Source organism: Seriola aureovittata, chromosome 12 (genome assembly GCF_021018895.1).
Source record: "Seriola aureovittata isolate HTS-2021-v1 ecotype China chromosome 12, ASM2101889v1, whole genome shotgun sequence".
In the NCBI taxonomy this organism is placed as follows: domain Eukaryota; kingdom Metazoa; phylum Chordata; class Actinopteri; order Carangiformes; family Carangidae; genus Seriola; species Seriola aureovittata.
The window spans coordinates 14,396,358-14,421,039 of record NC_079375.1 but is presented as its reverse complement, the minus strand read 5'-3'; the positions used below and the strand labels follow the sequence as shown (position 1 = coordinate 14,421,039).

At 39.3% G+C, this 24,682-nt stretch overlaps 1 protein-coding gene across 4 annotated transcripts in view; it reads right to left on the bottom strand.

The window, feature by feature from the left end:
• Window positions 1–238: 238 nt before the first annotated feature.
• LOC130179157 (dipeptidyl aminopeptidase-like protein 6) overlaps window positions 239–24,682 on the bottom strand; it is a 92,035-nt gene continuing 67,591 nt past the window's right edge. For 3 of the 4 annotated variants that reach the window (XM_056391952.1, XM_056391953.1, XM_056391951.1), the window contains 23 exons: window positions 22,577–22,675; window positions 17,665–17,759; window positions 17,480–17,554; window positions 17,339–17,391; window positions 16,782–16,863; window positions 12,850–12,970; window positions 8,033–8,187; window positions 7,376–7,473; window positions 7,125–7,251; window positions 6,492–6,530; window positions 6,270–6,377; window positions 6,087–6,178; window positions 5,945–5,992; window positions 5,740–5,852; window positions 4,846–4,893; window positions 4,627–4,725; window positions 4,469–4,538; window positions 3,748–3,942; window positions 3,616–3,670; window positions 3,351–3,453; window positions 3,179–3,234; window positions 2,972–3,044; window positions 2,695–2,842 (listed from right to left, as the gene is read on the bottom strand). In XM_056391952.1, the coding sequence (XP_056247927.1) occupies window positions 2,760–2,842; window positions 2,972–3,044; window positions 3,179–3,234; window positions 3,351–3,453; window positions 3,616–3,670; window positions 3,748–3,942; window positions 4,469–4,538; window positions 4,627–4,725; window positions 4,846–4,893; window positions 5,740–5,852; window positions 5,945–5,992; window positions 6,087–6,178; window positions 6,270–6,377; window positions 6,492–6,530; window positions 7,125–7,251; window positions 7,376–7,473; window positions 8,033–8,187; window positions 12,850–12,970; window positions 16,782–16,863; window positions 17,339–17,391; window positions 17,480–17,554; window positions 17,665–17,759; window positions 22,577–22,675 (2,087 nt within the window). In that variant the 3' untranslated portion in view covers window positions 2,695–2,759. Of the gene's footprint in view, window positions 1,577–2,694; window positions 2,843–2,971; window positions 3,045–3,178; window positions 3,235–3,350; window positions 3,454–3,615; window positions 3,671–3,747; window positions 3,943–4,468; window positions 4,539–4,626; window positions 4,726–4,845; window positions 4,894–5,739; window positions 5,853–5,944; window positions 5,993–6,086; window positions 6,179–6,269; window positions 6,378–6,491; window positions 6,531–7,124; window positions 7,252–7,375; window positions 7,474–8,032; window positions 8,188–12,849; window positions 12,971–16,781; window positions 16,864–17,338; window positions 17,392–17,479; window positions 17,555–17,664; window positions 17,760–22,576; window positions 22,676–24,682 lie in introns of those variants that run through there. The other variant, XM_056391954.1, reaches the window with a different exon arrangement.

Here is a 24,682-nt window from a genome sequence, read left to right as displayed (position 1 = left end):
TGTATTGAGATATTTTTTTTATTTGTGGAATTCAAAAAATCCGTTTTATATTTTTAAAATATTTTTGTGAATTTGCAAATGTACTTTTTGTATTTGTGGAAGGTGTTTTATATTTATAGATTATACAATTACACCCGGATTGTTGATCTGTTCACGCTGTTCATTCATAATATTGAAACAAATCTACCTCCATAGTATACACACTTAAGTGATGTAAAGTGACAAAGCCAACAAATGATACATTTCAAAATGCTTTATATACAAGTTGCACATACAACATGAAGACTTAAACAATATAAGATTTATACACTTTGTACATCAGCTGACTAGAAACCACTGACAATACTAACAGAAGTGACATGGGGAGAGAGTCAAGCCATTTAGAACACAAGTCAAAGAAATTCACAAAATAATGAAAAAAAATCAGCATAGTTAACTCACCAGTATGGAAGGTAAATATCAAGAACTGTATTTGCAAACTATATATTCTTTACATTTTCATCAGTATAATGCCACCTTATTTTGTATTCAGTTCTTTCCCTGTTCCGAGATCAATGTGCCATACCTCCTTTTTTTTTTAAACTTTATCCTTTCAGGAAAATGAAATCATGATCTGTGTTCGAGTTATCAACGGAATGCACAGTTCAGACAAGGCCTACCCATATTTACTCATTTTCAGCATCATGTGGGCTCCTAACATGAACATTTCACCCACAGTAAGGCACAGTGACTAAAAGAAGAGGTCAATCCAGATATATGACGAGGGAAAATACCATTTTTGTATAGACACCTTTTTTTCTGGAGTACAACACAAAGTTAAACATTGTGCCCTTGTTTTGTAAAGCAACTAAGGACTGATGCAGCCAGACATCCACTCATAGACACAGTACTATTGTAAGACACTGAACAGAGAAATTTCTGAGAAACAAGTAGCAGTAATCATACTCATGAATACAATAATCAGTAAGTCAGTTGGCAAAGGTTATCAGAGAGTGGCAGCCCAAAAGTTAAATCTCAACATAATGAACTGATCTTCACGGGGGGATAATTTGTGCTGCAAAGCGCTCTGTTAATGTACCTGGTTTGGAATGGAGACACTTCTGAATGTAAATTATGTTGATCCTCTATTTGTCCACCAGAGGGAGTACTAGTCCACTTATTCCAATTGCAGAGAGATATGACTGTCCACATCTGAGATTTATTCAACATCTTTCTGACTGGTTTCCTGGTCCGCACGAGGTGAGGAGAGGGAAAATAGACCGAGGCCCCTTTTGCACATGCAGGTGCTGCGCTTCAGAGTAGAGCTAAAATCAGGTTGGACAGGTGCAGGGGTCGTGGATTGATTGGGTTGAAAGATCTGTTGCATATTGTGCTGTAGTAGCTGGCCGAGGAGGTGGGGTGGGTGGAGGGGTGGCTGCTCACAGGAGCAGGCTTAACTGTCGTCCTCGTCTTCTTGCTGGTCGTCCGTCAGTACCTCTGGCACCCGGAAACACTCCTCAAAGAAGTTGACCAGAGACTGGCTCAGGTGCTGCTGTGTCCCATCACTGTGTAGGAAATGTCCTTCATCTGGATAGATCTGTAGGTTAATACACAGCAATGACGGATTTATATGATAGAGCTGAACTAATAATGCTGTCATTATAAACAAATCCTTTAATTTTTTTTTACTCATGTAGGCTATAAAATCAGAGAAAATAGGGTAAAATTTCCCATGACTGTTTTCTGCACCTTTTAAATCACTTTACTTGCCATCATTGAAAAACCAAGTTATACATTTTTTAATAATATAAAATAGAAAAACACAGCAAATCAAAATATACTTAAACAACAATAGATAAGTTCGCTTTTTTATTTAATTTTATACTAAAGCATTACTCACTTGTCCATGCGATATCTAAACATTCAGATAGAAAGGAACTTTGAAACAGCAGTGGGCAAAACAATTTCTCACCACAAAGTCCATTAGTAGGTGTTCTGGAGCTTTCAATTGTATCACACGGTTTTAATTTCCATGGACTTTGTGGTTATGTTGGTTTGCCAGCTCTCTGAAACATCTTAATGCAATTCCAATTTAAGAGATGAGAACAAAATCCACAGTTGTGGTTCTGTGAAAATGTGCAGAAACTAACTGAGACTTCAGCAGTCTGAAGTAGACATACCAGTTGGGTATCTTCTATTTTTAGTACAAAATTCACTCAATTTACTTGTTGAGTTGGAGCAGAGGGAAAGTAATGTTACAAAAACTGAATTTCATTCTGGTAAGAAATTAAATTTCATGTGGTTATGACTACTCCCTTGAAAAACGACCACACTAGTTCCCCTCAGCTCTGTGGAGCTGTATATCGTCTTTCTGTTCATCTGTGAAAAGGCTCGACTATTTTCCTCAAGAGTTTGTTGAGATCAAAACAGAGCTAAAAGGAGCAAATGTAGTTGTCCATTCAGCATATTAACTTAAAAGGTGAATGTTGTGTTCCTAACTTGTTTTTGCTGCCCTCAAGTGGCCATAAAATGTATTATTTTGTCCCCCATCTCTTATGTTGGTTGGTGTTTAGATTCTGAGTAGATTCTTTTTCAACTTACCTTAACCTGATCCCAACCGTACCCTACTTATAACCAGCTATCTTAGCCTATACCTGTGCGCTGGAATCTAACATTTGCCCTCTTATATTGTTTTCATTTTAGGAAGTGATCTCTTGACACTCAGCATAAAGAGGGGGAACATTTTCAGCAACCGTTTCATTGTACATCAACCAGTGATTTTAGCTCACCTGTAGAGTGTAGTTGGCCTTCTCGCTGATTAAATGGTTGATAAACTTGGCCGTGTGCTGGAAGTGAACCTTTTCTGTGGAAGTGGTAGTGAAGACGAGATTGGAGAGGCACATTAGTGACCAATCACACAAACTATGAAGTGAAACAAAAACTTTTTCACTCTCTGCTGAGAAAAAGATATATCCAACACTATGCCCCTTACCGTCTGCAGTTGGGTGAATTATCAAGTACTGTTTCTCCAGAAGCTGACCCGCTCTGTGTGCTAAATTTGTCATCTGAAGGAAAAGAGGAAGCAGAAAATCCACCATGTCATCAACATCCTCTTGACCCTATAATTCATCCCCATTCAATTCAGCAAAACATCTTGTTGCATGATTTGGATAAAGAGACAGAAGTGTTGGAACTTTACCGTATATACTCGGGAATCTGTCTTTAAACCGAGGTATCGTTCTGAAAATGCAGATGCTGCAATTTGACAAAAAAAAACAAAAAAAACGGTTTAGAAAGATCAGGTGCCTTTAGACGCTGTCCCAAGATGTCTTTAAGACATCCACAAAAGAATAATATCAAGACAGTTATACCATATAGCTCAAAGTCCGTGATGGGTGAGACTGCTGTTCCACATTTAAGTTGGGTAAACTCTTCAGAGCTCAAAAGCATTGTGGCTAAATATCCTCCATAGGCCTGTACAAAGGTAGAGGAGACACAGAAACACATCAAGAAAACAAAAATAAATTAATTACACCTTGTGAAAATAATTAACATGTAAGGCATCTGCTGTATTTATGAAGGCATTCAGTTGAAATCAAAATTACAGAAGCCTCTTTGATCACGTGTTCTTCTTACCCTTCCATAGACTCCCATTCGATTCTTATCGATGTAAGGCTCTTTGGATATGAACCTGAAAATGAAAGAAAATGAGTCAAACTGCTCCGCCTTTTGCTACGGTCGTGCTCACAGTTGTAGGAGAAGTCTGACCTGAGGGCCTCCAGCTGATCCCTCTCCTCCAACTTTCCCAGCTTCCTCCTGACTTTGTGGAGAAGGTTGGTGCCCCGAAAGCCGCTGCCGTGGCCGTCGAAGCGGATCACGATGGTACTGAAGCTACTGACCAGAACCGTGGCCCAGTCCACCTGGAACTGCTCCGTTACCATCTGCCCACCAGGCGTACCGTCCCTGTGGAAAATATATGACAGGATGATGAAAAGGAATAACTCACTTCTCAGAGATGTATGTTCAATTTTATAATTGGTCAAATCGGAGGGTTTAACACCTAAATTTGACTATTAGAAAAAAAGGTCTCCAAAGTCAGAATTTGCGAAAAAAGAGTGGACAAAATAACAACAACACCTTGCAAATGAATGAAGTCAAACATAAATTTGTAGAGTCCTGTCTCAAATTTTGAACAGTATTTTAATGCAATTCTAGTTTATATTATATTTTACCATTATATCGTAGTGCTGAAACAATTCCTGATGCCATTAGTCGAGTGACTGTTCAAAACACACTATTGAGTTGCATTATGGGAAATGCAGGCTCTAGCATTTTTGGATTTTAACCCATACTTGGGGACTAAAAGTAACTTTTTTGACTGTTCTGTTTTTAATCTGACTCTTGTGAGACCCCAAATTTAGGGAAGTGATAGCTGGGGTACTCCTTCTAAACGATGATGGTAGTTGCAGTCATCCTCGTTCCTACGTACACAAGCAGCAGTAAGGGGTAATGGGCAGTCTCTACGAATCCAGCTGGCTTCAGAATCTGCATCGTCAGAACTACAACAGACAACAGAGGGTTAACGTTCAGTCTTATAATACAATGTGACTGGCAGGTAATCTTGTATTTGGTAAAGTGGACACATACTATAGTCGTCTATGGTGATGGTCTTGTATTCCACCCTGGGCATCTGCATGCTGTTATACGTCTCATTTACTTTCTCATTCGTCTCCACGTCGAACACCTCTGCAGCGAAAGAAGAAACTCAATGAGAAATCTATCAATGAAAACATATTTGCAGTGAATTCAGTGCAGATTATTGTACATAATGATGTAGAAGGACAACACAACGGAGACAACACTCACTCTGTTTGTCCTTAGTGCTATAAATAGCCACACTTGGTATATCTGGGCCTATAAAGAACAATTCAGGGAAAAACAATTAGCAAGAATGTAATTATAGAAGTTAAGTTGATTAGCATGATAAAATATCATGTAAGAAGACCCTGACAATAGGCTAAAATGCCTCCGACAAACCAGTAATCACAAGTGTGAAACACAACCCTCCTCTGCAAAGGAATCATCTCTGTCTTATCTTAAACAGACTTCAGAAACAGGCCTCTCAGCCAGCTCCACAGTTAATCTACTTCCGTCCCATGAGGAAGTAGCTTATTATTTCACAATGGAGCTAGTCTCCAAAGATCCAATTAATGCAGAAAGCCACTGGCACTTTTCCTCTCTGGAGTGAGCGCCCTAAACAAATCAGCTTCCATGGAAACTGCGTTGTTGTGCCCCAGTGCTGAAGCCACAAGGAAAAAAAACAACAAAAAAACAGTAACAGAATGTCTCTGAGGAACACAAGGAATACATCTAGTAAACAACCACACAATGCTAACCACTGAGCTTGCTCTCCTTTCCATTTATCAAATACTAAAAGCAGAAAGCCACACTCTCTTCGCCAGCAGCTCAGCAGTACTCACATCACTGCAGTCAGACAAGACATTTATTTCTGTGGCTAATCAGAAGGATCCAGCAGTGGTTTGAGGTTATCTGCTAATGTCCAGTTCGATATAAGCTCTCAACCTGACACAGAGCACTAATTCAATTACACTTTCCACCGAACACAGCTCTCTACGTCCCCGAGAAGACTTCCATTCTCGAGAGTGCTGGGATGTAAAACACACTCAGTCCGCTGCTACAAAAAAAAAAGAAAAAGGAAAAAAAGTCATAACTCGAGAGATTCAAGATCGACGTGCTCACCTTTACAGTTGAGTAAGAAGTACTGCATATTGTGGCTGAATGAAACGTCCACATAGCCACACTTGAACTCGCAAGAAAGGCAGCAGCGGTTGAATGGAGGGATTGTGTCGGCGCTGTGGAATGGCACTGAGTGAGTATCATTATATACCTTAAAAAGCACTCATAGAAAACATAAAAGCACTTTTAACTTCCAATAAAACCATACCTATATAAGTGTCGTCGTTTGGGGTTGTCCTCTGTGCTCAGAAAGTATCTGGAAAAACAGCCAAACATCATCACCAAACAACAAAACACCCTCGACTCAGCAGCGGCTGATAAAAATATGTAAGAATATCAAAACATCTTACATGAGGTTCCTTTGATGATTGTATGCCAAGATGCTGGTGATGTCCCAGTCCCCAGATGTCAGGGACTGAAGTATGTCTGTGCTAGTGTTAGGCTGGGTGAGAATAACACAGGGGGGAACACTAAACACTCTGTACCAAGCCTCAGAGGACACGTATTATGAGGATCATTTTGTCATTACCTACCGTCGAGGTGGACATAGAGATGTGAAAAAACTTTCCTCTCCCACCCTGAGGTATTGCTCGGGTGAAGAAGAACTTGTGTCCGTCTTGGGAAAAGAGTGGCACTTCATTCTGCAGAGAGGAGAAAAAAACAAAATATTGTTCAAACTCAGACACACGGAGCAAACGCTGTCTGTTTTTTAACCAACTGCTCAGCAACGGAGCAGCGGCGTTTTGATCACGTACCTGTCTGTGCAACCAACTGTCACTCTCATCTTCATGTTTCTGAAAATAATAAGAGGGCATGAGTTGAAAGCCAACAAATCACTTAAAAAATTATAAATCTGTCAGTATTCTTTATTGTTTGTTATTGTCAACAAAAGATACAAAACAAGAGCGTGTTAGTCCATCTCTTTGACACTTAGATAAATATGCTTATTCACTTTCTGGCAGTGAGTTTCATGAGAAGATTAATGTCTTATATGTGTCTGTTAAATGAGTGGTTATGACCATTAATGGACAGTACGAGAGTGGTATCAATCTTTTTAGTCTTGCTACTATTTCTCGAAATGTTGAACAATTCCCTTAAAAACTGGCAGAAAAAATATACTTTAATTTTAAAAAGAAAGCAAATAGATTTCCTAAAACATCTGACCAATGTAGTTTTCAGCCAACATTACACAAACAGGACCAAATATTGCACTTGTTGGGGACTATTTTGAGCTGCAGATTTGGTGAGAGTAGGTTTGACTAAATGAGAGGAATAAGCTATAAAAGGCTACACAAGTTGTTATTTGTAAGTAAGTTAAATTCATAGTTGGTTATACAGACACAAAAATCACAGTGGCAGCAGATTTCCCACTTTGCCAAATGTTTCACCTTAATGCAGACTCCAGTCGTGGCCTCACACAGTGTCAGGATGGAGTTGTTTTGCGCTCTGTTCAGCCAGTTTACAGCCAGTTTGGTGCTGGTGGCCCATTTCACCATGGTGATATAATATTCCCTCCTGGAAAAACCAGAAGGTGGAAACACATCACCACCACTGACCACCTCTGTCTCGACTACCTTAAGAAAACGCCCCAGGGCTATTTTCGGTGCTTTCAATGAGGCATCGTTGAGCTGTCACTCACCCTATTCGGGGGTCATCAGGTTTCTTCATCACCACGGTGTGCAGGGGACCATTGAGGCTCACCACAGACAGGTGCACTACAGGGTTTTCCTCCCCAGCCTGCAGGGGCCAAGCGGAAATTAGATAGGTCAGACTGGATTTCAGGTCAAGACAGTGACGAATTGTCTTTCTGTTCTGAGGTAAACAAGCTCCATGAAAGTCTTCTGTGTACAGTGGTAGAATGTAACTAACTACATTTACTTATGTACAGTGATGAAGTACACCTTGAGGTACTTGTGTTTTCCAGTTTTATGATCATTTATACATCTAATCGACTATTGCCTGTTACAGATTAAACTAACCAGCAGCATGTGAAGTTGTTATATTTAGCTCTATCTTGACAGCATTAAAAGGCTGAATCAGTAATGGTCCAATCATGCAAACCATATATTATAAATAAACGACTACTACTACTTTTAATTTTTATACTTGAAGTACATTTTGCTGAAAATACTTCTGGACGAAAGATTTTGAATGTAAAACTTTCACTGTAATGTAGTATTTTTTTTCTTTGTGGCAGTGCTACAGCACTTCTTCCACAACTTTCTGTGTACAATAACATCAACATGATAGCATCAAAGGAGGAGCAGGAGTGAGAGTGTGACTGAATTAAACTTGCCTTTGGATAGTGATACTCCAGGTTAGTGGGGTATGGCGTTCCCGTGAAAAATGGGACTTCCATCTTCGGTACCAGCGAGTCATTGATGGTCATGTAGGCCAGGCGCAGCCCGTCTGGAGACCACCAGTGGGCTATTTGGGTCTGCAGGATCTCCTCTAGAATACAAAACAAACAGATAACACACACACACACACACACACACACACACACACACACACACACACACACACACACACACACACACACACACACACACACACACACACACACACACACACACACACACACACACACACAGTGAAAAATGCGTGATACTGAAAATCAGAACACATATTTGAAGATGTGGAAGAAAATAAGTTGTGTATTTAACTGTCTTATTTTTCTGGGTACCTGTTTATTTTTCTATATATATTGTGTACAGTAGTGCACTGAAGGAATGCAATTTGGTTCCCCTGTATACTGAGTACTGTACATGGAGCGAATGACAATGAATTCTACCTTGACCCTGACCTAATGTTTTCAGACTGACTGTGCAGACAGGTGGAAAAAAATAGTCAAATCCACATGACAATCCATCTAAAAATGTAATGTTTGGCTCCTGATGCTCCTGCAAAGTCACTGCAATGCAATGCTTCAGATAAAAAGTTTGCTTTGCTCGGTCTGCTGTGTGTCTATCAGTTGGTGTTTATGTACTTAATAGTCTGACACTGATAAAAACATTTCCAATATGTCACCATTTGAACAGACACTACTTTAATATTTGCAGCCTGCGTGATTTATGATGCCCAATCCCTGTCGTGTCACTGAGGAAAAATAAATCAATTACTCTTATCATATTTAGACAGTTTGAAATCCAACCACATGAACCAGACGCTGGGTGTTAAACAAACTATGTTGATGAAGATTTAATGCTTATGAATCAAATAATGAGAAATGAATATGAATCATCATAAATATATGATTACTACACCTGTTATGTTATGACTACAATTTTCATTAATCAAGAACAGGGGCGGCTTTTCCCCTCTTCTTTCTTCCCTTCATAATCTTTTAATCAAGCGTTTTTCCTCTGTGGCTGAAGCTTTCTTTGCCTTTGCCTAATTCTACTCTTTAAGGTTTTGTTGGTGGCGGTGGAAAACAAAACTGGACTTTGATCGATTGATGGACACACTATAACTGAGGGAGCTGACATTTTGGAAGAAATCAAGACAAAAGGTCCAGAAACATCTCAAACACCAACTCAAAAAGGTAAATTGGATTATTTTGAAAGGTTGTCTTTGGCATTTCAGTGTAAAACCACTTTCCCTCACTGATTACTTTCTTTCCCAGCAGTTTACTGATGAGTGACTTTCATCCAGCAGGGGGCAGAAGAACTCTATGAAACGCACTCAGAGTACACACTTGACTGCACCTACATGTGGAGATCCAAACAAAAGCCTTTTTTACGGGCAAAAATGATCAGCTCAACCTTGATGAGGACTTTGTGATTTTGTTACCATTGATGATGTCAGGCAATAATCATTTTATTGAAGGTGAAGTGTGTTATAAAATGGTCAGAGTGGTCAAAGGAGGCTTTTCAGTGTTGCATTCTCAACAGGTGATTTAGTCCTTGCTCTAAGGCTAACTATTTTATTGCAGCAGAATTTTCAAGGCCTGTGCCCAAGGAACATGAGCCATCACTATTTCTAAGGCAACTACCTTTCTAATTCTTCTAGAAAAATAGGAGCAGCACAACATAACATTTTATCTATTATTTACTGAAGGTTGGAGCATTTGGTAAGATTCCTGGTGTGCTGTTCTTAAAATATGCTGCTTTTGTTGACATTTCCATCAACCACAGGATTCACACTGAATCTGCAGCTTAAAGAAGACAACAAAACACCCATATTTCATGTCACAGCTCCACAGAAAGATGGGATGGTTATGCGTTGCTTGTCCTCGCACATCCACTGTGACACTCTGTCTTCTGTGCAAGCGTACAGCTGCCTAAACCTCTATCAGCAGGGGAGGGACCACATGCACAGACCAAAACCTCCAGAGCCTCATACTGTATGAACAGATGACTGCAACTGAAAAGACAAAACCTACACACTGGATTCTTAGGAGAGCTCATCTCATCTCTCTCATCTCCCAAACCTACGGCTCTATAGGATACTTTGTGAAAGCCTTTCCCATGACTTCACTATCTTCAATCTCTTGATCAAAGTTACAGTTCACGTTTGTTGATGCTTCATTATGACAACTGGGGAATAAGTATTAACACTGATCAACATCAAAGGCTTGCAGATATACATACAATATATATATATATATATATATATATATATATACATATATATATATATATATATATATATACATACATACATATATGTGTTGGCAAAGCATTGTTTAAACCCACAGGACTGTGGATTTGAAAGGTTTGTTAGCATCTAAATATTTAATAAAAATGTGAATCCTTTGATTCAGAAGCCATCAGTCAGTCATATAAGATATTCTGTTTGATGCAAAGACGCAGCTATAACAATGGCACTATTTGTTTGAATATTTCACTCAATATAATATATAAGACTGTAACTTCAATGAACTCTGGAACAAACAGATTGTGAATTTACATACAGTACAGTTTTATAGGCTCAGAATGAATTAAATTAGAAGTTTAATAAAAAAAAAAAAAGATTGAAAATATATATATTTTAAATTTTTTGAAATGAAATGTTTGAATGCAACTGACCTGAAATCATCTGTTTTACCTCTTTAAAACAAACTGCTACCAATTCTGTGATGGAAACAAAGTTTAACTTTTCTCATTCAAGGATGAGGATCTTTGGCTGTACTGCACTAAATACCTGAGAGAAGAGGCAGCCTCACCTTGAACCACATTCTAACAACTTATGCCAAAATCTCGCCAGAACAATACAGTTCATACAGTTCAGTGCTAACACTGTAAGCGACGACTGTAACAGCTGTATACTGCATGATCTCTGTTTTTGTGAGAGTCTGTTATCCACTGATAAATCCGTGAAATACAGTGGGAAAATATGGCAAGGCAAATCTTTCTTTAGCATTGGAAATGGATTACTTCTTTCATGTCATGTTCTGTGTCTGCAACAAAGAAATAATCCCATTAATGAAAAACCGATTAGAGGCAACCCTGAAGCAGTTCATGCACTGTTACAGAATTTCTCTCATAATAACCGGCATTTTACAATTACATTATACAATTACACTGCGATTATTATCTCAAACCGCCCTCTGAATAAAAGCAGAATGAATAAAATAATAACAGTAATTGAAGTCTTCACTTACTAAACAACAACTTACCTATAAACTGCATTATAAATGACAGCACTAGTCTCAAATAAGACAAAGCCATATCCAAGTGGTATGTAATTGGAATGTCGTCTCACATGCAGAAAAATGTTTCATACTCAATTACAAGCAAACTTGAACATCTGCTGAGTGAGATTGCAGCACTGCAAACATGAATTAATTAAAAACTGCCTGAACACAAAGACAAGCAATGGGAAGTCTCGTGAAGGAGGGGCACTGAAACGTAGCCAGCTGTGCTCTTTCAGATGGAATCATGCACACAAACAAACAACCACGCCTCGGGGACGGGGAAGTGCAGGGCAGGTGTCACAAGACTGGATTATAATGGTCTTCAAATTTGGTTGGTTAAATACACTATATGTCCAAAAGTTTGTGGACACCTCCCACCAGCGGTAAATACATATTTTTGTTTACTGACACTGTTAGTTCCAATTAAAGCCGCTTTAATACATATTTTTATTTTAACAATGGAACACGTAACTACTTTGATGTGAAAGTTGTCGCTTGGAGTGTTGAACTCACAGATAATTATCATCCAATGCTGCAGTTCCCCAATGCTCTATGGAGCATTGCAGCATCTCTCTGCTCATTGTTTTGGTTTTCAGAATTGCAAAATTTACTCTTTGATTTACTTTTAATGCTCAGCTGTACTTCAAAATGGCTCCAAAAACAAATTGTAGGCTACTTGCTCAGCACCAAATAGCAGGCAGATGGAGATAGCACCTTACTGGTGAACATAGTGAAGCCACATGAAGGTGGGTAGAAAGCAACAATTAAAAGAGGAGTGAACATTGAACAGTAAATAGGTGACAGGAAACACGCCTCTACATTAATTTTAATTGTGTTCTGTGTCTGTGGGATATACAAATACACAACTGTTTGATAATACGCTCACCATATTAATTTGAAAGGCGACAGTATACATTTATATTGTTCATGTTATTCCAACTTTGTGGCAGTAGTTTGGAGAAGGCTCTTCTCTGCTTCAACATGACAATGCTCCCATGCAAAAAGCAAGTCCAAATGGTTTTCCTAGTTGGGTGTGGAAGAACTTGCAAAGAGCCCTAACCTAAACCCTATCCAGCAACCTTGAGATGAATTAAAATGCAGACTGTGAGACAGGCCCCATCGCCCAACATCAGTCTCTGACCTCACTAATGCTCTTGTTGCTGAAAGGGAGCAAATCCCTGCAGCCATCGTCCGAATTCTTGTAGAAAGCTTTCCCAGAGGGGTGGAGGCTGTTCTAACAGCACATGCATGCCCATGTGTTTGAAATGAGATGTTCAGTAATCATATGAAAGGTTGATGCTGAGGTGTCCACATACTTTTAACCTTTTAATGTATTTTTAAACTCCAGAATTTGGCCCAAGTTCACTCTGAAAGTGACAGAAATCTATACTCTGTCTTTGAAACACAGAAATGACAGACATGATATTATCCTGGGTTTTGTTGTGTTTTGGTGAAACTGTTTGTAGTTGTCTTACCTTCATACAGCCAGTCAGCAAGGCCATTGAAGACAACTCCCTCTTGGCCAGTGGAAACCAGGCGGATCGCTCGGCTCTCTATCGTTGTTTTGTAGTAGATGTTGTTTTCAAATATGAAGATCTGGACAGAGAAATTCAGACCAGTGGCTATCGTTAATGTGTATCACGTGTAATGTAAATGGTCATGTGTATTGCTCCCATTGACTCACACCTAAATTTTAATTTCCTGTAGTGCAAAGCTGGGAACATTTTTCCTCAGACGCTGCATCTCACATTCTACTATGTACAGTATGAGCCCTTATGCCGAACCCACTTGTGGCTCTTTTCACAGCATGACCTAATCCAGATAGAAACACAGCTTCCCACTCAATAACACTTACAGGCTAATATAGTCTCAGTCAACACCTGCCTTAAGCACTGTATTAACGAATATTTGCCTCATTATAGTTCAAGCTGGATTCCTCTCCAAAGCAGTATGAAACTTGTTCCGTTGCTAATCAAGGCGCTGGAGCTGGCTGCAACCCTGCAGGCACACACATATAACTGAAGACATACCCAAGCACAAACATACCATTTTCCCCCAGTGTTTATTGAGACATTATGCTGTCTTCTGGGGGTGGAGGATGGCTGAGCTAAATAGCGGGTAAGACTGCTGATTTAAGCCCTCAGCACCATCGATGGCATCGGCTGAAAGAATTAAGACACATCGCTGGCAGATGAGTGTGTGACACTTATAACCCTCTGTCAATCCACTCCAGTGTTTTCGCTGCTTCGACTGGTGCCATTATGAAGGAGATGAATGTGGGATTGATTGGTATCTGAAGCTCTGGCGTTTCTTTTGGCGTAGCTGGGCTGTCAGCTGAAACCTCTTCAGTTTAATCTAAGCCTCAAATCGCCATCACGAGAATCAGAAAAGAGAAAGACATAGCTCCTTTCACACTGATCTATGGCTACTGTTGAGAAAATCAAAGTTTTATACTGTGGGATCAACATCTGAGGAAAACAGATCAATGCAGGGCTGTGTAAAGCAAAGGAAGCTGGTGGGTGGCGAATGTTGCAAAACCGCCATGGGACATAAGGAAAATCATAGGCAGCTTTCAAAGAGCTACATAAAAATTCAATTCTCAGTATTTTAATTATTTTGAATTATACCTTGGCAAAAGCTGCCTCAAGATTTCAAGTTCAAAGGACTCATTGTCAGCACAGAACCCATAGCATTTAGTCATAAATGATCCTGAATGGCCCCTGAAAACTAGAATAATTTGTAAAGGAGGTGGCAATTGCTTGACTTAAAAATTTTCAGGTGATTAAGTTGAGAGAGAAGAGAGAGAATGAGCAAAAGGCTAAAAAAGAGCCATTTCAAAAGGGTGGCAAAATTAAAGTAGCAACATCAAAGATACCTGTGGAGCTTAAAGAGCAGGGTTGCTTATTTGTATTTGAGCGTGTCTCCATGTGCATGGGTGTTTTTTGATGTGAAATACAACGATATGTTCATTTGTTTTAATTTCTTTTTCTTAAACCCACCCCTCTCTGTTTCCTCCCCCTCCTGTTTTTGTCTCAATATAACCTCTTTCTTAGGTGTGTGTATGTGTGTGTGAAGGTGTATGTGTGTGTGTCGACTCAGCCTCACTGATTGCTCTGTCACAGCAGAGTAATTGCTTGCGGTTTAATGAGGGGAGCATTGCAGGATTCATCTCCCTGCTCCTCTCACTGTACATCGGATGCTTCGATGCACACAGCCATACTGCCACAAACACTCACACACCTTTCATTTATACTTCCTGATTAAACACTTTATGATAAATTGCTCCAGTTCTGATAAACTTAATGGGAAATCATTATTTTTACAAACCCTGAGTGAAAAAAAGAAAACATGTCCAACATTGCCAGGTCAGACAAAGACAAAAGACGAAAGTTTATCTCATTTTTCTCACATAACCTCTGCTGTTCATTAAATCAAACACGAAGCTACAGTAACAGCATTGTGAAGGGAACAATCAGGTACAATATTACCATATGCAAATTAATCTGCTTTCTTCCCTCAGCAGGCAAAGTCTCATCACATACTTGAAATGTTAATATTTTCTCACAGCAGTGTATCTGTAATTTAAGCAAATGATACGATAAGAGCAATTATGGAGGTACAGAAAGCTTTTAAGTAACAGCTGATGAAACTGTTGTCTAAACAAAGCAATCCAAACAAAAACTACTAAAGTCAACAAGGTAAAACAAAAGGGAAGTATTGGATTAGGCAAGAGAAAAAGCCAAAAGATTTTCAGATGCTTCAATCACTGGCACTTTGAAGCTTGTTAAAGGATAAGGCATAATTCTATATTTTTCTCACTGTCAACAAATCCCATAAAAAGACCAAAACCAACAAAATGTCACTTCTAATACTCAAAAATGGGTAACAAATATATAGTTTAGTGTAGTATAGTTTTGTTTTGTTTTTTTAAAGGTACAATAATTTCCTAAAACAGCTGGGCCCTGGGTCTATAAGCCAACTCTACTCAGACAGGATGAAATAGCACATTTTCTGGGACTATTTTCAGTTGCAGATTAATACACATTTGGTGCACTATTGTAGCCAAAAAAACATGCCACCAGTGCAATAGTGTGGCTCAATGATGTGTTTTTAAGAGTTTTAGGACAACAGGATAAATTTAATGATGATTTTGGTCTTTTCTTTGGATTTGTTGACAAAAAAAAAGTCCTCAAATTAAAACAACAAAATACACAATTTGTAACTGCCAGAACAACACATGTACATAAACACACATATAATATGTGGTTTTGATCTGACGGCCCTCGCTGCAGAATGACAGTTTATCAGCGCTTTCTGAAACCATCACAAGTAACAGGGTTTTTGATCTTACAATGCTATGGTTGAGGTTTAGTTAGGTCAGGCAACTCAACAACAATATAACTCTACTTCCTCCTTTGCTCCTGATGAACAAGAGTCATAATTCCAGTGGCTGCTGGAGGTTGCCACTTGAAACCTGAAACCTGCTCTCACTCCCAAACTGACATGTCCTTTAATACATGAAATAATGCTAGATAACAAATCTTCAAATACAACAGTGAAACATTTTCATGTTTATGTATAATCAGTTGCAAAATTGCTTCCATCTCTGACTGACTTTAAATACTTCATTAAATCATGTTTTATTGAGTTTACCAAAAACAGTTCTCTCCACTGCTACTGTTGAGTTTATAATAGCTTGCATTATTCTAAATAAGCTTCCTGCACAGCTCATAATAAACACAGTCAGGTATGAGGGTTTGAAAATAAACAAAAAGAAGTAGTCACTTTTTTTGGTGGAGAGAAGAAAGGTGTGTTGAATCCAAGGATGCCAGCAAAATTGTTTGCGGGGCTTTCTTCTAAAAATATTTCTGCACTCATTTTATTCCTTAATACCAATGGACAATGAAAAAACGAATGAATGGAAAAGCCAAATAGAGCTGCAGTAAAATCAAATTCAAGACATCGATTTTGTCTGCACAATTGGGCAAACTGTTTCCAATCAGCTGGTCTGTTTTACAAAGTCTATCCCCTCTCCATGTCAGTGCCATGTGTTTGCTCCCCCGCAGAAACCCCACACTGTCCAAGCCATGGGTTGTGCCGCCGAGATGCCATCTGCCACTGGGGCTCTCACCAGCTCACGTTGTCGTGAAGTTGTGAAATGAAAAAAAAAATGTTGGCTTCACGGTGACATTGACGCAGGTCAAAGTAAAGACAGTTCACCCTTGGACCCTTAATGCAGTCATTACAGTGTACATACACCTCTTATCACCACGGCATTTGTCTGTTTTGCTGTGACAGACTATAAATCACTACTCAGCCTCCTCTGCCATGCCAGGCTGATTCTGACAGATGTCCACTAGTGTGCCAGCATTTAGTGAGTGTTATCTCAAGGGTACGGCCTCCTTACCAGCTGCTGGCCTCGGGGTCCCCATCCAGCAAACTGCAGGGCAGCTTCATGCACCTCAGGAGGGTTCAGAGGCCAGGTCTCCCTGTGGAGATGACATATTAAAGAATACATTCAGTTTTTGTCTGTATGTACACTACATTCACAATGTATGCTGAATAAGTCAATACAAATGCACAGTCAGAGCAAAGAAGTTGTGTGTTTTTTGGCTTGATCCTTCACTGTAGGCTTCATCAATCATCCATGTCCTTTTTTTAGCTCAAGCTGACTTTGCTTGGCTCACTGCAAATACAGAACAGTGGGGAAATAAGCAGACATAGATGGATGAAAGGCTAAAAACAGGCCGGGCTGAATGCAGCACACAAAACTAAATTGAACTTAAATGCATTCCCACAGCGTAGCAGCCAAAGCAGGTAAATGGGGCTGGCATCAGTGGACTGTCTACATGAGGTCAGGCTGAGGGCAAATTGCCCAGTCCAAGATGTGTGAGAGGAAGAGGACACACAAGGCACCAAAACACAACAGACAATAAAGGAAGACATAACAGAGATGAGTCTTACTGTGTGGTGAGGCTGTAAATAATGTACTTGGCCACATAGGAGTGTTGATAGATCTGTGGAAACAAACAGCATCACAGTCAAAGAAGGACAAAGTCTGGGAAAATTATATGGTGCAGTTCGAGGTAGTACAGGGTTTCCCACCGGTTTTACTTCAAAGGCAAACAACACATGTTCCATGTCTGGAGATACTTGGTACATGGCGGCTCTGGATCTGTCCTATATGGGATAAAAAAAACACACACTCTCACAGTAGTAATGCAGAAATTACAGTATCAGAAAGTATACTTACTGCTTTTGGAGTAAATTATAGGCAAGATAATACTCACAAACAACTGGTTCGGCACGATAACCACACTGTCCTTCGTGTCAGCATTAAGCTTAACAACATCCCCTTTCCTTGTATGATACAGGAGCTCATTGTCTGTAAATGACAAATAAAAAGAGATGGAGATGGTAGGAACTGCACTGGTATATAGTTTCTCCCAGGTTTCTGTTTATAGTGTCTTTATAGTGTCTTGTCCTCCTCCTGCACCTTCATCAAAATCCCTGTTTAAAGTGATATGGCGAACTTGTTAGCAAACAGTCTCTCATTTACACATCCAGCAGTTACAGAGCAACATTATCATTCATTTAGAGACGCGTTTCTAACCACTTGGAAAATACAAGTACAATATTCACCCTTTTTTAGCTCAGTTTTTGGTCCCCACCAACTCCTGGAGTAAACATCTGGCTCTTTAGCTGTTAAATGCTCCACTATGTTCACCAGTCACTTGCTAACTTTGTCTTTCTGTTGTTTGGTTCTGGGCAGGTAGAATTAAGTTTTTTTTCTTCAAAACATCTCCCATTGGAAGACAGACTTAAAAAAAGGCTGTGAGTGTGTGATATACGTCCGTGACAGCACTCAGCACAGGGTATCTGCCCTGTGGACTGCTGTAATGCTGCTGTCCTAACCATCCTGCTCTGAGAACAGCAACACCGTCTCATCTTCTATAGTAAGTAATGTAAGTGAGTAAGTAAAGCTTATTTATACAACACCTTTCACAGACACGAGTCACAAAGTGCTTCACAGAGCCAAAAACAGTTAAGATAAGAGAAGAAGTTGGTTAAATGCCAGTTTGCCAATTGCTTTCTCTGGTTACCATAGCACTAAAAGACAGTGTTTTGAAAATGAAGGCACAAGATTTAATTCTGTTGTGCATGTTTTGCAATCATTTAAAGCTTGGGTTCAAACTAAACTCTCTTTTTTTTTCCTTGACAGGTTGATTTTCTCAGAAATGTCTCAAATTTGTTGCCTTGTGATAAAACATGCGCATTCAGAGAGAGAAATGGCAAAACAACTGCTCAGCAAACGAGACAGTTAGAGGGCCTGGCTCAGGCCATGACACACTGAATTTGGTGACGCCTGTTTGTGACAGTGGAAATTTTCATCTTGCGGATGCAGTTTCATTTTATTACCATTTTTTAGTACCAAACAAGAGTTGGTAATGTTGGTGCATATTGAGTCTACAGTGGAAACTGTGATAGAGCCAAACCAATTTCAAGATCTGAGCCGGGAGTCATAAAGAGAAGTGATGGTAATTCAGTTGCCAATGTTGGTGTTTTGTTTCATGAGTAGATTTAGTCACAGATGCTTCATGTTTATGGCCTGTGTTCATTGTTTGGCAATATCATATTCTGTTGCATCTCAAAAATATGAATGCATCAGCTCAGTCTGAAGGTCGAATCCTGTGTCTTTGGATCTGAGTCTGTGTGAGAAACTCAGAGGTGAGTCCAAAGACTACAGAGGCGAGCGGTGATCAAAGAGCAACGGGGATCAATTACACACTGCTGTGAATGAAGCCCACAAAATATTGATGAGGACTACTGAAGTGTGAAGTTGTCCCATTGGGCTTCTTATCAGAAGGTCATTAGCACCAAATGGGAGCTGACTGCATTAACTTAACTGACAAGATGCAATGTCACACAATTGATTGCCAGGGTTTCGTCAGGTGCTAAGGACGTTTTCATCATTGCTGTGAATGAAGGGCACAGAAACCCAGGAACTTAACTAATTATATGTTAATAAGCCTGTAATGTAAGTAATCAGGGGAACAGTCTGCGCCGTAGAACAGAAGGACAGATGTAAGGTCGTAATGTGTCTGTCAGCACCGAGGAGCTGTGAGTTCGCATATGTACAGGTGATAATGTGAATTTATAACAGCTATATTCAAACATATACATGTGAGACACCAAGTATGTTTATGCATAAGCTGTTTGTCTCTGAATGTGTGAACCCTCTGATTTCGGTAATATAGTTTTCATTTTCGTCATTTGCTTGTCTTGAAACACAGTTTCAGTCAAAATTCTTTACAGAATACAATATGAAAAAACTCTATAAAATCAATTGCTTTATAATGTGAAGAAAGAAGTTTAAATTTGGACACTGAGCAACTTTTTAGATTAGATACGTGTAATTACATATAAAAAAATCATGTGAATTCATTACAACAAAGTCTGTCCTTGTTACTAAGATAAAAGAAAAATCCAAAATTGGTTAGTCTGAAAGAATACTAAACATGAAAGTTAATTTTCAACTTTGTAAACAAAATTTGAAAAAAAAAAAAAAAAATCACTTCACTTAAGGTTTTCTCACTATTTGTTCTGGAGCTTTTACTTTTGCCCTAAGCAAAATTCATCCACCGAAAAAGACTGAATGGAAAGCTATTGAAAAAGCTCTGAAGTGGACAGTGGGTTAAAATAAAAAATTACTAGCAAATGACAAAATGTACTTGGTTGACAATGTCTGCTTTGTTTATTTAATTCTGAGAACCCCAAACCTAAGGATATGTCAAATCCAGATGTTACAAGGTATATCTATTGTATAGACCATTTTTAACATTCTCATGAAAATCACCAAAAAACTCTTACTATTATTACTATTCACTTGACAGACACCAATACTCTGTTCAGGCAGTCACAAACTGTTCATCCACATCTTTAATTTAAGATTTTTTTGATTTTCTAGATGAAGTACTTTTTTTTCGTTCACCGATGATTTGTACAGCTGTTTCAGAGATCCTCAGCCCTGGGTGCTGTACTGTGACAACCAGACCAAATGTCAATATTGCCCCTGAGCTGATTGAAAACATTGTAAATACTCTACAAGCAAATACAGTCATGAATATCCCTTACTAAAAAAATGTTAACAAGAACATATTGTTCATTGGTAGTAGTTGTACTCACAAGTACTCACAATGAACAGTAAAAACTCATAATCATCCTAACAATGAAGCATCTCTGATCACTGAAGCTGAGAATGATTTCAAGTACTTTTCCTGTCAAACACCAGGGGGCACTGAGCCAGCTGATGCAACATGCATGAGCTCAGCCAGGAGCTTTCTACTTGCTACCTTGTCAAGGTTAGAGAGGCCACAGCAAATCCATCCTACTGAACATCTGTTCAGTTTAGACCATCTTACCGTTCGCCTAGTACACAGCATGCTGAATTTGTAGAACATGCTAAATGAGCTGGAAAACTGGTGTATTTGTTGTCTATGTGGACGGATAAAAATCATAGCCAGAATGAGTTAATGCGAATCTACATAATGTTGCATAACATCTGTGTCTTTAGGAAAGAGGATCACAGTTATTGTAAAAAAACAAAAACAAAAAGTCCCAACCGAATTTTTTTTGTCTTTTACTACCATGATGTTTTTTTATGAGGATAGATAGGGAGTAACTAACAGTCAAAGATCTGTGCGCACAGTTCAGGTATAGTAGCATTAGCTACAGAAAAAGACAGGTTTAATGATCTCCCTGCAGAAGAAAGGCTTTGTTTGTTATGCGATTTAAGTGAGACTGAAGACAAAGTATTTTCTTGCTCATTTTCCTAAGACCTCACATCTCTTCGCTCATTTAAATCTTGAGCCCAATAGCTATTCATCCTTAGATATCCCATATAGGCTGTGCATCAACCTTAGCAGAACTAGTTTCAGGAACTGTGCACCTTTTAAATGGAATGAACTGCAAACAACCCTGAGACTGATTCTTTCCTTCCCCTTGGAGATTTTAAAGCTTTATTACCTGATATTCTTTATAAAACATATTTTTATTTTGTTGCTCGATTTAATTCTTGTGGTTGTATGATTAGAAAAAAAACCTTTTGTGTTATTCAACTAGTTGTGTTCTAGGAAGGGAATTATTTTCGTGCCAAGTTTTGTTGCCAGAGCTTCAGAAAGGCGGCAGAGTTCTTTGTTTGTAATGTAATGTTATACATCAGTATTATTTCAACACTGCATCGCTTTTCGGTGTTTATTAAGTTCCCGTCGACTACTGCGAGGACAAACCATGAAAATACTTCAGATTTTAATACCAGTAGTGCAGTGGTATGCAAAAGTTTGGACATCCCTGGGCAGATTCCATATTTGGTTGACTTTTGACATGAAAAGAAGTGAATACAACCCCTGCAACAAACAGACATAAAACCCCGAAGCAGAATATTTCCACCCCGGTGCTAAATACTTGACAAGATGTTCTTTTCGTCAAAAACTGCTCTTTTTTTTCTCCAAACACACCTTGTCTATACCTGTCTATACTTCCAAAACAGCTCTGGCTCATCCAGATGTTTCTTTGCATACTTCAGATGTTGACTTTTCTGATGAGGTTGCAGGTAAGGTTCCCTGTAGACCCTGTTTGTGCATCAACTCTGACAACATGCATTTTTACCTTTAGGTTGTCTTGGTCTTCCAGACCTTGTCGTGACTTCCACAGTTCCCCGGTAACTGCTATTTCTTCAGCGGAAATTTCAAGCTGGAAACACTTTGATATCTTTTTATAGCCTGCTCCTGCTTTGTAGCATCAATTAGCTTCACTCAGATCCTCAGCCTGTGGTTGTTGAGTGTTACCAGAAGGTTTGAAGAGTCAGAGAATTTATCATCAGCTGATAATTCCTGATGATAGCTCTGAGATTTTACAAGTAAACAGTAAAACTTTTGCATACGCAACGGTTCATTAAATAAGAGGTAACATTGCAGTAACATTCAAAGAAAAGCTCATTCTTTAATGTCTGTTTGCTGCAGGGGTTGTATTTATTTCTTTTCTCTTCATGAAATCTGTCCAGGAGAGCCCAAACTTGTGCAAACAATTGTATATTCTGAGGATTATGGACAACTTCGATGCCTGTCATAATTCTCCTGGAAGTGTTTTGTGTTTTGACATGAGAGTCAGATCCTAAATGTCAAGCACAAACTGTTCACTCACCGCTGAGCCATTTGGCATGTGGGTCATGGATGTGAAGGCTTGGACCAAAGACATCCTCTATAGTCACTTTCTTCTTAAGGGCAAGGCTGTCATCTTCACCTGTCAAGTGCATCAAGAAAAGACAAATAAACACGGATAAATTAAATACGATATAGAGAAGCTCACATATATATTCATAAATGTCTTGTTGATTTTTGAAGAAACCGTCAAGAAGCTGTCTTTCGGTATTGTGAGTTTTATTAGCATTTCAAGCAAGTAAGTTTACTAGTGTCTGAGAAAGAAATGAAGAAAATCTTTTGACTTTTTCATCAGTAAAGGGAGCTGCAGCCTCATACCAGAGACTGTCACCATTTCACTACAATATACTCCTTTTCTATCTCTTGAGATAGCACCTCCGACAACTATTCCCCACTATAGGTAGAGCAATTTGGAACAAGGCACAAACAAGAAAGGGGCCCCTGGTATTGCTCTATTGATCTGAGAGCATCAGATCACATCTGCCTTCTTCATTTTTCAGCAGCGGGTGGGCAACTCTTTCCATCCCCAAAACTCAAGATGAGATCTGAAGCTGACAGCTGAACTGCAGGTGGAGCAGACGCCAGGGGAACGCAAATGAGTTAGTGTGGATGTGAGGAAAGAGATGCAGCGAGTGTGAGCCCTTTAACTGTCTTCTTCCACACCTTTAGTCAGGAAACAACCGTTAGAGACAAGTTGTCACGATGGCTGACAGCCCAGTCTTACTGTATAAAACGGTAAGTTGACAGATTCTTCGGCAGGCTTCACAGTGTGACTGAGTGGAGGGATCTGAGTGTGTAAATACCATATCAGACATTGTCAGGTGTTTATCGACTTGAAAACTCACAGAAATTCTCTTGTCTGGCAAGAAGCTGCAGGGAGAGGGGAGAGAACTAATTTCCAACACGATGCAAATGGTATCTCTGATACTGTTCCAATCTGACAAATGGCTGAAGCTATTACTGCATAATCATCTCCATTAAACAGGCCTGAATGGCATTACACATTAAAAGGCCCATTACCTAGTGAGACGATGACCCTGCCTCTATATAAAATTGTTATACAATCACCAACCTGGAGAAACCATGTCATCTGTAAAACCTTGAACCCATCGAAACAAGGTTATCAAATTAAAATAGCTGCCTGCTTGGCGCAAAGAAAGCTGAACACTACTGCCAAGAGGAGAAAGAAAGGGATTTCATTGGAGGTGTGTTTGCAATACTGAATTTAAAGCCGAGCATGTGTGTGGGATATGTGTGCACCGAGGCAGCAAACATCTAAACAGGTGTGTGTGAATACTCTTTTCTCTACTGGCCCTGGTTACTTAGCAGGAAATCTAAAAAGACAGATTTTAATGGAATTTGGTGCAACATTAGGCCCAAGAGCAACAACGATTAGCTTACGATGAGAATCCAGTTTTCTTTTACAAATTCTTTGCATCATTTGCAGCATCTGGCACATTGTATCCCATGACTGCTTAGCACTTTGTTTGTTTTGATGCATGTTCAGTTCCAGATGCACATTAAAAAAAAAAATATTCTGAACATTTTTTACGATTAAATTAATCACTTGAGATTCCTGGGAGAGGTATGTGGTCTCTCAGTTCCATCCGAGGTGTAAAACGTTTTTTCACGTCAAGGCCGTGTGGACTACATGTGGGCCAAGGCAGAGAACAAGTGCAAGTGAGAGAGACTGAATACTGTGTGTTTTGTTGCCTCCATCAGGGAAACCGTGATTTGTATCTCATCTGTTTGTCTGTTTGTTACCAGAATGTGTGGAGAACTGCAGTGTAATTTGATGGAACATAAGGTCGTGGCCTGAGAAACAATGATTTGTTTTTTATTTTTTGAACATTAAAACTATTTTCCCATGAGTCAACGGTGCTAAATCTGGCAATGGCACAACATTACCCATAACTGTCTATAACCTTCAATATTTGGCAACCCTATTGTCAAACAAGACTGTGAATTTTTTTACCTCCAATAATCAAATGCTAGGACATGCAGGGCACCTACAGTATTGTTAAGGTAAGATGGTGGTTGTGGTGGATATACAATGGCTAAGGTGTGGGTAGGGTAATGCAACTAAAAC